Source organism: Canis lupus, chromosome 28 (genome assembly GCF_003254725.2).
Source record: "Canis lupus dingo isolate Sandy chromosome 28, ASM325472v2, whole genome shotgun sequence".
In the NCBI taxonomy this organism is placed as follows: Eukaryota; Metazoa; Chordata; class Mammalia; order Carnivora; family Canidae; genus Canis; species Canis lupus.
In genome coordinates, this window is record NC_064270.1 from 9565572 (window position 1) to 9581797 (window position 16226).

The following is a 16226-nucleotide window of genomic DNA, read 5'->3' on the forward strand; positions in this document are numbered from 1 at the left end:
GGTCCACTTCTGGATTCTCTATTCTGTTCCATTGATCTATGTGTCTACTGTCTTGATGACCACAGCTTTGTAGTACAACCTGAAATCTGGCATAGTGATGCCCCCAGCTATGGTTTTCTTTTTCAATATTCCCCTGGCTATTCGGGGTCTTAGCTGATTCCACACAAATCTTAAGATGATTTGTTCCAACTCTCTGAAGAAAGTTCATGGCATTTTGATAGGGATTGCATTAAATGTGTAAATTGCCCTGGGTAGCATTGACATTTTCACAATATTAATTCTTCCAATCCATGAGCATGGAATATTTTTCCATCTCTTTGTGTCTTCCTCAATTTCTTTCAGAAATGTTCTGTAGTTTTTAGGGTACAGATCCTTTACCTCTTTGGTTAGGTTTATTCCTAGGTATCTTATGCTTTTGGGTGCAATTGTAAATGGGATTGACTCCTTAATTTCTCTTTCTTCAGTCTCATTGTTAGCGTATAGAAATGCCACTGACTTCCAGACATTGATTTTGTATCCTGCCACACTGCCGAATTGCTATATGAGTTTGGCAATCTTCGGGTGGAGTCTTTTGGGTTTTCTAAGTACAGTATCATGTCATCTGCAAAGAGGGAGAGTTTGACTTTCTTCTTTGTCAATTTGAATGCCTTTTATTTCTTTTTGTTGCCTGATTGCTGAGGCTAGGATTTCTAGTACTATGTTGAATAAAAGTGGTGAGAGTGGACATCCCTGTCATGTTCCTGATCTTAGGGGAGCTCCCAGTGTTTCACTATTGAGAATGATATTTGCAGTGGGCTTTTCATAGATGGCTTTTAAGATGGTGAGGAATGTTCCCTCTATCCCTACACTCTGAAGAGTTTTGATCAGGAATGGATGCTGTATTTTGTCAAATGCTTTCTCTGCATCTACTGGGGGGATCATATGGTTCTTGTTTTTTCTCTTGCTGATATAATCAATCACATTGATTGCTTTACGAATGTTGAACCAGCCTTGTATCCCGGGGATAAATCCCACTTGGTCATAGTGAATAATCTTCTTAATGTATTGTTGGATTCTATTAGCTAGTATCTTGTTTAGAACTTTTGCATCTGTGTTCATCAGGGATATTGGTCTATAATTCTCCTTTTTGGTGGGATCTTTGTCTGCTTTTGGAATTAAGGTGATGCTGGCCTCATAGAATGAGTTTGGAAGTATTCCATCCCTTTATATCTTTCAGAACATCTTTAGTAGAATAGGTATGATTTCTTCTTTAAACGTTTGATAGAATTCCCCTGGGAAGCCATCTGGCCCTGGACTTCTGTGTTGTGAGAGGTTTTTGATGACTGCTTCAATTTCCTCCATGGTTATTGGGTTGTTCAGGTTTTCTATTTCTTCCTGTTCCAGTTTTGGTAGTTTGTGGTTTTCCAGAAATGCGTCCATTTCTTCTAGATTGCCTAATTTATCGGCTTATAGCTGCTCATAATATGTTTTTAAAATCGTTTGTATCTCCTTGGAATTGGTTGTGATCTCCTTTTTCATTTGTGATTTTTGAGTCTTTTCTCTTTTGTTTTTAATAAGGCTGGCTAATGGTTTATCTATCTTATTAATTCTTTCATAGAACCAACTCCTGGTTTTGTTGATCTTTCTACAGTACTTCTGGTCTCTCTTTCATTGAGTTCTGCTTGAATCTTTATTAAGTCTTCTTCTGCTGGGTGTAGGATCTATTTATTGTTCTTTCTCCAGTTTCTTTAGGTGCAAGGTTGGCTTGTGTGTTTGAGTTTTTTTCAATTTTTTGAGGGATGCTTCTATTGAGATGTATTTCCCTTAGGACTGCTTTTGCTGTATTCCAAGTATTTTCAACGGTTGTATCTTCATTCTCATTAGTTTCCATTAACCTTTTTAATTCTTCCTTAATTTCCTGGTTGACTCTTTCATCTTTTAGCAGGATGGTCTTTAACCTCTACATGTTTGAATTTCTTCCAAATTTCTTCTTGTGATTGAGTTCAAGTTTCAAAGCATTATGGTATGAAAATATGCAGGGGACAATCCCAATCTTTTGGTATCAGTTAAGACCTGATTTTGACCCATATGTGGTCTATTCTGGAGAAAGTTCCACATGCTCTTGAGAAGAATTGTATTCAGTTGCGTTTGGATGGAAAGTTCAGGAAATATCTGTGAAATCCATACACTGTGGTCCAGTGTATCATTTAAAGCTCTTGTTTCTTTGGAGATGTTGTGCTTAGAAAATCTGTCATTTGCAGAAAGCATTGTGTTGAAGTCTCCCAGTAGAAGTGTATTATTATCTAAGTATGTCTTTACTTTGGTTATTAATTGATTGATACACTTGTCAGCTCCCACATTAGGGGCATAAATATTCATGACTGTTAGGTCCTCTTGTTGGATAGATCCTTTAAGTATGATATAGTGTTCCTCTTCATCTCTTACTACAGTCTTTGGGATATACTTTAATTTATGTGATATGAGGATGGGTACCCCTGCCTTCTTTTGAGGACCATTTGAATAGTAAATGGTTCTCCAACCTTTTATTTTCAGGCTGTAGGTGTCTAAAATGAGCCTCTTGTAGACAGCAAATAGATGGGTCTTGTTTTTTTATCCAGTCTGAAACCCTGTGTCTTTTGATGGCATCATTAAGCCCATTCACACTCACAGTTACTATTGAAAGATACAAATTTAGTGTCATCATAATACCTATTCAGTCACCGTTCTAGTGGCTTATTTCTTTGGGCTTCCTCTTTCTTTTACAGAGTACCCCTTAATATTTCTTGCAGAGCTGGTTTTGTGGTCACATATGCTTTCAGTTTCTGCTTATCTTGGAAGCTCTTTATCTCTCCTTCTATCTGAATGAGAGCCTTGCTGGATAGAGTATGTATTCTTGGCTGCATGTTCTTCTCATGTAGGACCCTGAATATATCCTGGAGCCCTTTCTGGCCTGCCAGGTCTCTTTGGAGAGGTATGCTGTTAAACTAATATTTCTTCCCATGTAAGTTAGGGATCTCTTGTCTCTTGCTGCTTTAAGGATCTTCTCTTTATCTTTGGAATTTGAAAGAGTGGGGGGAGGGGCCTGCAGTGCTGATTCTCAGGTATGTGCACAGCTCGGTGGGAGCTGTTTATCCTGTGAGGTCCCTGTTCCCTGGAGGCCCCGCTCCATCACAGGAACAGAGTGACACCAAGAGGTGCAGCCACACTGGCAGCGGCCAGCTCTCCAGCCCTGGAGTCAGCTCCCGCAGTAACTACTGCAGTCTCCCAGTCTGCACTGGCCTCGATCTCTGGGGTGGGGGGCGCTGACCTGCACAGCTGGGGGCACCCAGCGGCAGCGGCATCCTCGCTGTTTGTGCTCTCCCCGCCTCTGCCTCTCCCAGTGGGGGGGGGGGGCGCGCAGGATCTTGGGCTGTGTCCCCTGGCACCCTGGGATCCAGCGCCTGTGCTGCTGGAATCGCGCTCCCGGGGCGCAGCCCCCTCCGCCCGGAGCCACCGCCCAAGCTGCTACCGGGGCCCCACCGGGCGCTCCAGGCCTTTACCGAGCTCGGCCTCTGCTGTGCGGCAGGCTCTCCCCAGGGAGCCCCTCCTCTGTTAGTGCCCCCGGAACCTGGAGGCCCCCCTGACCCCTGCGGTTCTGCCCGGTTTCCCTGCTGAGCACTTTTCCATCCGGGAAGAATCCGGTATGGATTTTTAAAGTTCCTGCTTCTCCGGGGCTGTGCTTTCCTGTCCTGGAGGCTCTCACAGCCCGGCTTTAGCCTGGTTCCTCGCGGGAGGGGGGCAGGGGGCTCCCCAACTTGATTCTTTTTTATTTTATTTATTTTTCCTTCTTCCTACCTTGTTAGAAGCGCAAACTCTTCTCTCTGTAGCATTCCAGCTGTTCTCTCTCTAAATCTCAGGTCGAATTCGTAGGATTAGAGGATGATTTGAAAGTTAACTAGGTAAGTTGGTGGGGACAGGTGACTTGGGGACTCTACTCCTCTGCCATTTTGCCCGCCCTCTCCTGGGACTCTGATTAAATGCCCTAATAGAAATGCTCTCCAAATCCTATGGCAAATGCTGCTGAAAGAGCAATTAATTCTATCTGGAGGGATTGGGGATAAGAGGGAGAGAAGTTGAACTAGACCCTTCAACTATTGTTCAAGAATGAGCCTTCTCAAAGAAACATAATGTCAGTGTCTTCCAGTGCAGTTTTCCAGGAGATGCAGACACACATTCTTATTAAAACATTTTCAAAAAAATAAATAAATAAATAAAATAAAATAAAACATTTTCTATCAATTCTACATAAAGGTTGGAGATAGAAATATTGAACAGTAATTTGGTGATGGCCATTCTCCAAAGAGTTTAATTGAGTAGTTTCTGATTATCTAAACTGTTAATGGTTAGAATTTGGGAAACCCAAAACAGTGCCTAACAGACTTTCTCCTGCAAAAGTGAATTATCTCAATGATCAATTTGACCAGAATCGAATAGTAGTTAATTAATAGTTCAATTCTTATAAGTGCTTTGTGTTGTTAGTGAATGAAATCTGTAGGCTTCAGGTATCAGACATCTGTGACAACATTGGTATGCTCTTTAGGAAAGGAAAAGTGTCTGACATGTATTCTTGCTTTCCTCTCATGCAATGGTTTACAAGGTAACTATAGGCCCAAACATTCCATTTTCTCATAAAAGACCAGATCTAGGCTGAGCCTCAAGTTGATCACCCAGTTGAAAGAAGATTTTGGTTTATCATCAGTCACTATTCTTTAGAAAACAGTTTCTTCCCATGCCTCAATCTTCCTCTTTTCTCTGCATTTCTTTCTTCTTCCTGCTGTCAACTATTTCTTACTTCCTGTGGGTCTCTCCTTCATTAGTTAACTTGTTAGCAAGAAGCTGAGGACTTGGAAGTCTCACAGACATGTGGCCTAATTTTAGCACGGGGGATGAAAAAGCTGGGCTGAGATGAATTTGAATCACTGTCTCTCTCATAGTAGTAGGAATATTTTAAGACCATGAATTTATCTCTAAAATATCTTAGGCCAGATTTTTTATATTAGGTTATTTTTATTTTGTGTTATTTTCTATATATTTTTATACATTTATATCTTTCTTGATCTACTAGTTATCTAATACTGTGTTTTTATATTTTCAAATGTTTAAGTGACTCCAGTATAAATTTTTGATATGATTTTAAAAAATATTTTATTTATTTATTCATGAGAGACACACAGAGAGAGGCAGAGACATAAGCAGAGGGAGAAGCAGGCTCCCCACAGGGATCCTGATATGGGACTCTATCCCAGGACCATAGGATCATGCCCTAAGCCGAAGGTAGATGCTCAACCACTGAGCCACTCAGGCGTCCCTAAAGTTTTTTATTTTAAATTCTAGTTTTATTTTAATTCTAGTTTTATTGGATTATAGCCAAATTTTGTGATTTTTAATAATTGGTACTATGATTTTTGAAAAACATAACTCTTTAAACATGTTATTTTTAAAGTTTAATTTTATGCTTTTTCTAGAGTTTACAAGCCACTCCAGACAAATTTAGATTATTCAGATGCAAGAAATTCAACCCTATATTTCCTAACTGAATTTGTATTGGCAAAATTATTCTGGCAAATATTTTGCTTTCTATCCAAGGGGAAATAAATAGTAGAGACAAAAGACTAAAAAGGAAAAAAAAGTCAGCACTTCAGATCATGAAACCACATATTGCTAGTATCACCCCGGAAGCCTCTTTTGTGCTCTCCCCCAAGTTACTTCCTCCCCACGAGTAACTATCCTAGCTTCTTTTTTTTTTAATAATAAATTTATTTTTTATTGGTGTTCAATTTACCAACATACAGAATAACACACTATCCTAGCTTCTAACACCATGGTTTAGGTACTACTTATTTTTGAACTTTGTATGATTGAAATCTCATACAGTTTGCGTCCATCTGTGAATGACTTAGTTTTCTCTACCTTGTGTTTGTGGGAATCATCTGAAATGCTGCTCATAGTTGTATAGTATGTTTTTGTAGGAATATACAACAACTTTTTAATGCATTCTACAACTGATAATTTGCTTCTTTCTAGTTGTCAGCTCTTATATTTAACACTAATATAATTGGACTTGGGGAAATGAATCTATTCATTTCTGTTGGAAATATACTTAAGAGTGAAATTGCTAGCTCAGATTGTGCATATGCTCAGCTTTAGTAGTATAATACCAGTTTCCAAAATGGTTGTGTCAGTTCATACTTCCACCTACCAGTTTATGAGAGCTCTGACTGATCCATGTCCTTGTTACCTAGCATTGTCTGATATTTTCATTTCAAACATACTGATCAAAGTAATCATATCACCTTATGGTTTTAAGTTGCATTTTAATGATAACTTATGAAATTGAGCACCATTTTCTACATTTATTGGCCATTTTGATATCCTCTTTTGTGAAAGATATGTTCAAGTATTTTGCCTATTTTTTCACTGATTTTTAACAGTGTATAATCTGGATATGAGTACTTTGTCAGATATACATTCTATAAGTATTTTTCCCATGCTGGCTTGTCTTTTTTGACTTTTAAATGTGTCTTTCTATGAACAGAAAATCTTGATTTAATATAGTGCAATGCAGTGGTGGTGCTTTTTTGGTCCTTTTTAAAAATATTGTCCACTTAAGGTCATGAAGATATTATCCTGAGGTTGCTTCTAAAACCCGAATCATTTTACCTTTTTCACATTTAGATCTAAAATCCAACTGATTGATTTTTATGTGTCTGTGAGATAGAGGTCAAGATTACTTTTTTCCCGTAAAGATATTCATTCAGTTGACCCAACACCATTTATGGAAAGGAATGTACCCTCCCCCATTGCACGACAAAGTCACCCTTTGTTGTAAATCTGGTGACTGTATAAATGTGGATTTATTTCTGGACCCTCTATTATGTTCTATTGGTCTATTACCTATTCTTACATTGATACCACACTCTTTTCATTACCAGAGCTTTGTGATAGAAACCTGTTTTTCAGCTTTATTTTTCTTCTTCGAGATTGCTTTGGCTAGGAGTGCCAAGTGACTCAGTAGTTAAGGTCTTTCTTTGCTCAGCTCATGATTCCAGGTCATGATCCTGGGATTGAGCCCTGCACTGAGCCCTACATGGGGCTTCCAGCTCAGCAAGGAGCCTGCTTCTTCCTCTGCCCCCTTCCTTGCTCATGCTCTTTCTCGCTTTCAGATAATAAATCAATTAATAAAAATTTTTAAAAAGACTGGCTACTCTTAGCCATTTGCATTTCTATATAAATATTAATATATGTACTATATATAACATATATAGTATGTACTATATATGTACTATATAGCATATATATCATATATATATATTATATTATATGTATATATATATGTAAGCTGGAGAACCAGAAAAGCAAGTGCTGTAATTCAGTTTGAGTACAAAAGTCTAAGGATGGAGAGACTGCTGGTGTAATCCCCAGAGTCCAAAACACTTGAGAACTGGGAGCTCTGATGTCCGAGAGAAAGAGATGTCTGAGAGAAAGAGAAAGAGAATTTGCCTTTCCTCCACCTTTTTGTTCTATTCAGGCCCTCAAAAGATTGGATGATTTCTGCCCACATTGATAAGGGCTGATTTTTACTCAGTCTACTGATTCAAGTGCTAATCTCTTCAGGAATACCCTCACGTACACACCCAGGAAACATGTTTTACCATCTCTGGGCATCCCTTAGCTCATTCAAGTTGACATGTAAAATTAACTATCACAATTTCCTTTTCCTAATTTACACCACAATGGGGCCTAAGCACGCCTAGAATCTATCATACTATTCTAAACAGACCAAAATGGTTAATTTCTCTTTGTACACAGATGGATGGTTTAATTTAACAGGATGGCCTATTGTTTACTTCTTTAATGATAGGTCCTGGAAGTGAAAGGCAAGCTCTAGCCAAGGCTAACATGGGGACAGGGAAGAAAGGAAATCACACCAATCTTGCAAATCTGAAATTCCTGTGATAAAACGTGATTAGGATCTTGGGAAAAATAAAATCTGTCAACTAGCATAAGGAACAACATATCAAGCAGTCTATCATTGCAATCACTTCTCAATAGAGAAAACTTTCTTAGAAACTCACTGGGCTCAGAAGATTGGTTGGTAAATCAGAGAAAACTGAATTGCATGGTCTTAAGGGCTTACGTTGAGGTAGCCTTGGGGATCACCTGTTTCCAGGAGATATGCCATGCACTTAGATTACTTAGCTGTGTCAGAAAACCTGCTTCTTTTTGACCACATTATATCAACCATTAAACTTATACCGAGTCTATTTTTCTCATTAATCTAGCATCCATGATGCTATTCTCCTCTTTGAAAGTGTCCTCATCATTTCAACATATTTTCACTACCATTTAACATCTTAAAATGTTGTTAATGGTGATGATGTCTTTGGGGTTGAATTAAGATAATTTTTTTCTCTGTATTCTGTAGTGTATTTTCAAAGTTTGCTGCATAGAGCATATCTACTGCAATCATGTAAATAGCTGTCCATAGGCCATAAACTCCATAATAGGTCATTATTTTGATTTAAATAGTCAATTATCTTTTAAAGAAATTAAAAAGAGAGAAAAAATGTTTTCTGTTTACTCTTTGGTTTCTTTATTTAAAAAAATGATTTTTATACTTGTAAATTGGTGAAATTATTCATCACATAGTATGAAGTACATAATAGAAAAATTATTCATATTAATAGGATCCTTATTTCAAGAGCTGCAGTAGTCATTCACATATAAGGAAGAATTGGCTCGGATCCATTGTCTTCCCTTTCTCTGCTCTTCTGCAACAATCTGAGGTAATAGAAAATGATTATTTGCTAATTATTCTCAGTTTTCACCTCTGGCTAATAGAAACTTACTGTTTGTTTATCTTTGAATTAGATTCTGTGATTGACATGTTGGTAGGTCAGTTAAAGTGATCTTGTGTTTGAGTGCCACTGAGATGTTGGAGTGTTTAAATGTTTACCTGTATCAAGAGACACCCACAAATTTATTTCTTACATCTTTAGAGTGTTCATTGATAAAGAATGACCTAGCCTTAGGTCATTTTTTTTTTTTGCATAGCCTTAGGTCTTAAAGCAACATTTATATTTATATTTGCATATAATAGTTTTTAAGGACTAGAGTCACAAATGTTCTTTAATTAACAATAAATGATTAATAATGTTGCTTTGTGACCATGGGTTCCAGGAATTTCAGCTCCTCAGTGTTGTTTATTGGTAATGAGACAAATAATTAGCACCAGTCTCTGTCATATTCCAACAAGATTCTCCTGTTGAGTTATGTAGCACAAATATGCCTTCGTGACCAGCAAAATATAAAAGCCCCATCTTAGACTCCATTTTGGGTTTTGTTACTCACAGAGCTATGCCAGACACAGAAGTTTCAGAAATGAATTTTCTACCTCAAGGAGCTCACTGTCTGTAGAAGAAAGCTAATACTTGAGTACAACCTGATAATGCTTTAGTGCCTTTGATAGGGGCATGAGATAGATACTACGAGAACATACAGGTAGGGAGTACCTTATTCTTCCTAGCTTGGAGGATGTGGGGGGTATACAGAGGAGTCAGGGCTGAGTAAGATGGGTATGAGGAGGAGAATGAATGGTCAGTACAGAAGAGATAATTTTTTAATCAATTCCTTAAAGACGATTTGCCAAACAAAAGAGGGCATTTGACTCAGAAGGAATTATTTTGCATTCAGCTATTTGCCACAGAATATCTGACAGTGATTCAAGCAGTCTATTTATCTCACTTAAAAAGAAGTCTAGACAACAGTGCAGCAGCTCAAGAACATCATTACAGGCAGCTCAGGTGGCTCAGCGTTTTAGCATCGCCTTTAGCCCAGGGCCTGATCCTGGAAACCCGGGATTGAGTCCCACATCAGGCTCCCTGCATGGAGCCTGCTTTTCCCTCTGCCTCTCTCTCTCTCTCTCTCTCTCTCTCTCTCTCTGTCATGAATAAATAAATAAAATATTTTTTAAAAAAGAACATCATTACATCACATAAATATCGTGTATCTTTCATCCTCATAATTGCAAATTGTTTAATGCACCTCCAGCCTCATATTCATGTTGTAGACAAGAGCAGGGTGAAGCAAGAAGGGGCAGTGCCTGTATCAGGAAAATAGACACTTTCTCAGAAAACCCTGGTGGACTTCTTACATTTATGTGACTTGGCCACCATGTGCCTGTTATGTTGCTACCTAAAATTGTTGGTGAGAAAGGACAAAATGGATATTAGGGAGGAGAGGAGAAATGTCTGCATAATGTGCCATCAAGAGGGATGTCATGGAGGAGCATGTTTCAAGTACAAGGGCTGCAAATAAAGAGCAATAGAAATTTAAGTTGTTGGAGGTACAGGGCTTCCTACATCTATAAATTTCTGGATATCTCTCACTCTCAGGCCAGACTCTAGGATAGATAGTTGAGAATGTGAACTTCAAAAGTAGACAGACCTCATTAGCTGTCTGAGTTTGCATAGATTACTTAAATTCTGTGAGCCTCAGTTTCCTTATCTGCAAAATGGAGATAACTCTATCGACTTCATTGAAAGATATGATCTATATCAAGCACTTGGCACAGTGCCTTGACCATAGTAAGTGCTCAATAACTATTAGCTATTACTATTAGTTATTATTATTGTAAATCAGCTCCTACCTTCACACACACATTCAAGAATAGCCAGGGAAATATTAAAAAAGAAAACCATAGCTGGGGGCATCACTATGCCAGATTTCAGGTTGTACTACAAAGCTGTGGTCATCAGGACAGTGTGGTACTGCCACAACAACAGACACAGAGATCAATGGAACAGAATAGAGAACCCAGAAGTGGACCCTGACCTTTATGGTCAACTAATATTCGACAAAGCAGGAAAGACTATCCCCACTGGAAAAAGACAGTCTCTTCAATAAATGGTGCTGGGAAAATTGGACATCCACGTGCAGAAGAATGAAACTAGACCATTTTCTTACACCAGACACAAAGATAAACTGAAAATGGATGAAAGATCTAAACGTGAGACAAGGTTCCATCAAAATCCTAGAGGAGAACACAGGCAACACCCTTTTTGAACTTGGCCACAGTAACTTCTTGCAAGATACATCCATGAAGGCAAGAGAAACAAAAGCAAAAATGAACTATTGGGACTTCATCAGGATAAGAAGCTTTTGCACAGCAAAAGATACAGTCAACAAAACTAAAAGACAACCTACAGAATGGGAGAAGATATTTGCAAATGACGTATCAGATAAAGGGCTAGTATCCAAGATCTATCAGGAACTTATTAAACTCAACAGTAAAGAAACAAACAATCCAATCATGAAATGGGCAAAAGACATGAAGAGAAACCTCACAGAGGAAGACATAGACATGGCCAACATGCACATGAGAAAATGCTCCACATCACTTGCCATCAGGGAAATACAAATCAAAACCACAATGAGATACCACCTCACACTAGTGAGAATGGGGAAAATTAACAAGGCTGGAAACCACATATGTTGGAGAGGATGTGGAGAAAGGGGAACCCTCTTGCACTGTTGGTGGGAATGTGAACTGGTGCAGCCACTGCGGAAAACTGTGTGGAGGTTCCTCAAAGAGTTAAAAATAGACCTGCCCTACGACCCAGCAATTGCACTGTTGGGGATTTACCCCAAAGATACAGATGCAATGAGATGCCGGGACACCTGCACCCCGATGTTTGTAGCAGCAATGTCCACAATAGCCAAACTGTGGAAGGAGCCTCAGGTGTCCATCGAAAGATGAATGGATAAAGAAGATGTGGTTTATGTATACAATGGAATATTATTCAGCCATTAGAAATGACAAATACCCACCATTTGCTTCAACGTGGATGGAACTGGAGGGTATTATGCTGAGTGAAATAAATCAATCGGAGAAGGACAAACATTATATGGTCTCATTCGTTTGGGGAATATAAAAAATAGTGAAAGGGAATAAAGGGGAAAGGAGAAAAATGAGTGGGAAATATCAGAGAGGGAGACAGAACATGAGAGACTCCTAACTCTGGGAAACAAACTAGGGGTGGTGGAAGGGGAGATGGGCAGGGGGTGGGGGTGACTGGGTGAAGGACACTGAGGGGAGCACTTGATGGGATGAGCACTGGGTGTTATTCTATACATTGGCAAATTGAACACCAATAAAATATAAATTTATAAAAAAAAGAAAAGAAATTGAAAAAAATAAAATTATGTCATATGTTACTCAAGTTACCTATCAATAAAAACTACATTTTGCCTGATTTAAAAAAAAAAATCCCTCCTCTTATGGGCCTATGGGTTGTCCTTTCTGCTGTTATATTTTCTCTTCTCTTTCTAGACCCAATATAAAATGTAACATGGTCTTTTAGCATCTTCTCTGAGCCTGAAATGGATCTTCTAAGAACTTCTATGACTCTGTTAGGGTAACTTGCATCCTCATTTCATCCCTTTCTTACATTTGCCCTTTCCACATAGTGCATATAAAACAGGGACTCAGGGTGTCAAGGGTGTCTGTGAATAGACCACCATGAAGAACCTGATCATCCTTGTGCAGGTATATATTAATAGACCTAGCACGTACTTACCCATGCAAACCTATTTTCTCCTACAGTATAGAAGACTATACTGTACTTGCTGATGTATGTATATATTTGTACAAAATCTATTATATTGCTATATTCTTTCAGATTAGTGGAACATTTCAAGTAAATATTCCACCAGTTTTGCTTGGATATACTTGGAGTAAGACTTATGTGTCTCCAAAAGAAGATAATAATGGGCAGAATTTAAAAGAATGTATTTTCTTAAATATTTTTGCTACCATTGAACCTCAAATATCATATGTCACCTGTAATCCAGAACTAGACAAGGTAGGTTTTGCATTGAATTGTTTTTATATGGGATCCCTGGGTGGCGCAGCGGTTTGGCGCCAGCCTTTGACTCAGGGCGCGATCCTGGAGACCCAGGATCGGGTCCCATGTTGGGCTCCCGGTGCATGGAGCCTGCTTCTCCCTCTGCCGGCTTCTCCCTCTGCCTGTGTCTCTGCCTCTCTCTCTCTCTCTCTCTGACTATCGTAAATAAATAAAAATAAAAAAAAATTAAAAAAAAAAAGAATTGTTTTTATGTGTCCTATTAAAGAAATATAAACTGTCTTAAAAACTAGTAATAATAATTTCAAAGCTGGTAAAAATGAACATCAGTTCTTGATATTTTCCTGTGGGAAAAATATAGTACAATGTTGAAATATTTTGAATTTTATTTTAGTTTTCAGATCTAACAGATGTCTTGGAGAGAGCACAGATTTTCAAAAAAACTTGTAAGGCGATGTTTCCCAACCGAAGAATCACAACTACTGTCTTTAATAGTGAAGGGATACAGATCTTAGTAACAAGATATATCAAAGCATTAAATCCACCTCAGCAATTCCTGGATATGTTTCTTCATGATTCTAGTGCCACACTTGTAAGATACGTATTTTGGTAGCTTTGTTGATATATAATTCACATACATAAAATTCACCCATCTAGGGTGTACAATTCAATGGTCTTTAGTGTATTCAGAGTTGTACAACCATCACCATAGTAAATTTTAGAACATTTTCATCACTCTAAATTTATATTCATTTTCATTTGTTTACTGTTTTATATTAACTTTGAGCATAACTTTCTTCCAAAATTGCTTTGCTTTCAAAGACAGTTTCCTGAGAGAGAAATCATTTATGTTGTAGTATGTCCTCCTGAACCCCACATAGGGGAGAAGATTTCTTGCAGATTCCCTTCATTCCGGCCCCCTTGGACGAGAGTCACTGTTGCTACAGGAGTTCATGTGACCACACTAGTTTTGTAACATTTCTACCAAACTTTGAAAAATGGCACAGAAAAATTCCTTTGACTTCCAGGCAAAGTTAACAGTTATGTTGCTAAAGGGTTGTGTCCTTCTAAGGATTGCTTCTCACTGTATGTGAGAATAAAGAAAGTAGGTTATATTATTCCCTGTAAACTGCCAATATAGCACTTCCCACTCCATCCCTATGTGACTTTTTCTTTATGCATATTTATTTACCAGCTGACAAGAAAGACATATACTCAAAATTGAATTTCATATAAAATGAAGATTTATTCACTTGACTCAAAACCTCCTTCCACTTTGAGAAAGGAAAATGTGATATCAGAAATATATCTCCTCTTTGAGAAAAGAATAAGCTTTGCTTAAAGGCCATCCATGAAAAATTGCTTATATCTTTTGTTTATTTGGGTTTGATTGAGTCAATTGGTTCACCTCAGAATATTTATATTATTTGTCCACTATCAAGCTCCCTTAGCTGGACTCTTCAGGATAAAATCAGAAGTTCTAATTTAGGTTGCCTTTTGCTACACTCTGCCTTTCCATCATGAGTTATGAGTTTCTTCCTGCCTGTTTCCTGTCACCCAAAGTCCAAGGAGATAATAATGCTTTAGATTTATTTCAAAGACAATCTTTGTCTTTTTAAAAAATACATATAAATAACTCAGCAACTTTGCTCATGAGGGACTATGAACTATGTTTAATAACTGCAGGAAGTCAGAAACATGACCAATGCAGGAGGTAATTAGTGCACAAATAATGGTTATTATAAATCATTGGAAATGTCAGTAAACTTTCTGTATTGACTCATTATTTATTTGTATCCCTTTCTCATTTCCTACATTAGTCTGAGTCCTTGTCTCCAGCCCTGTAGGGGGAACAGTCCACAGTTGCACCAACATTTTCCTACTTCAACAGCTTGTAACAAGCTTATATTAGTAAAAGTAATTCTGATAGATTTGGAACTTAAAAGCAAATCAAGGGCAGCCCCGATGGCGCAGCGGTTTAGCGCCGCCTGCAGCCCAGGGCATGATCCTGGAGACCCTGCATGGAGTCCCAGGTCAGGCTCTCTGCATGGAGCCTGCTTCTCCCTCTGCCTGTGTCTCTGCCTCTCTCTCTCTCTCTGTCTCTATGAATAAATAAATAAAATCTTAAAAAAAAAGGCAAATCAAATTTTTGCTATTCTTCAATATTTTTCTTTTAAAAATTTAGCAGTTTTTAAATTTTTTTTAATTTAGCAGTTGTAACTTAAAGTATATATGTAATCTATATAATGTATATATGTATACAATATATATAATATATGTAATATATGTAGTATATACCATGTTTAAAAATTTAATAATTTATTACAGTGAAGTGTAATGGTTAACAGGCATGTTCTGGAGTCCAACTAATTTGGGCTTCTTCCTGCAAGACTCCATACATTGTGTTGGCTCTGTGACCTGGGCAAATTATCTTAGCACTCTATGCTATTTCCTCTTCTGGAAAACAATAATAATAATAATAATAATAATATGTATTTCATGGGCTTGTGGGATACATTTAATGTGATGGTATTGCATGTAAAACACTGTGCTTGGTGATGGATATATATATATATAGTATACACTTAATAAATGTATGTTAATATTATTTTAGGACCTCATTGCTCGCTTTGTATCTTTGATTCCTATCGTGCCTGATATTCTGGATGAAAATGATGGTTTTGATATATGGATGACATCAGAGGTAACAAATTGTATTTTATATATTTTTAAGATTTATTTATTTGAGAGAGAATGCACGTGTGTGTGAGTGGGGGAAGGGCCAGAGGGAGAGAGTGTCAAGCCGACTCCCAATGAGCATAGAGTGCTCACAACCCATGAGATCAAGACCTGAGTGAAAACCAACAGTTGGATATTTAATCAACTGAGCCACCCAGGTGCCCCATTATGTTTTACAACTAAAATATATAGTACTCTTGCTTTTTTCCTAAAGAAACACTTTTTTTTAAAGAAACACTTTTTAAAAGTATTATGCACTTATGAAATACTTTGTCTTGTGAAATTTGAAAGCATTTGATAATTTAATATATCATTTTTAGCTCTATAACAATCCATAGAGATAATTCTTAAACTGGAACAATTTTATTCAACATTATAAATGGTGGCTTATGAATATTTTAATTCAATGGGAATTCCAGGAGTATGATATTATGACATCCTCCAGAGAGAAATATGGTTTGTCACTATGGAGCTGGACAGATGCTGAGTCTAGGGCAAATATATTCCATTTCTCAGAAGCTTTCCTCAGTCTCTCCACATCTGAATGAAGAGCTTACATAGCAATGTTCTTTTTTAGCACTTGGATTAAAATTCTCTTTAGATCAG

At 37.7% G+C, this 16226-nt stretch overlaps 1 protein-coding gene across 44 annotated transcripts in view; it reads left to right on the forward strand.

Moving 5' to 3' along the window:
• The window catches only part of CC2D2B (coiled-coil and C2 domain containing 2B), a 110150-nt gene that overhangs the window by 76428 nt on the left and 17496 nt on the right, over nt 1–16226 (forward strand). For 36 of the 44 annotated variants that reach the window (XR_007406835.1, XR_007406838.1, XR_007406839.1 and 33 more), the window contains 4 exons: nt 8706–8804; nt 12699–12881; nt 13276–13473; nt 15496–15585. Coding sequence is in view for 38 of the 44 variants with exons in the window: in XM_025466646.3 (XP_025322431.1) it covers nt 8706–8804; nt 12699–12881; nt 13276–13473; nt 15496–15585 (570 nt within the window). In the remaining 6 variants the exon portion in view is untranslated. Of the gene's footprint in view, nt 1–8705; nt 8805–12698; nt 12882–13275; nt 13474–15495; nt 15586–16226 lie in introns of those variants that run through there. The other 8 variants (XM_049103433.1, XM_049103438.1, XR_007406843.1 and 5 more) reach the window with 5 other exon arrangements.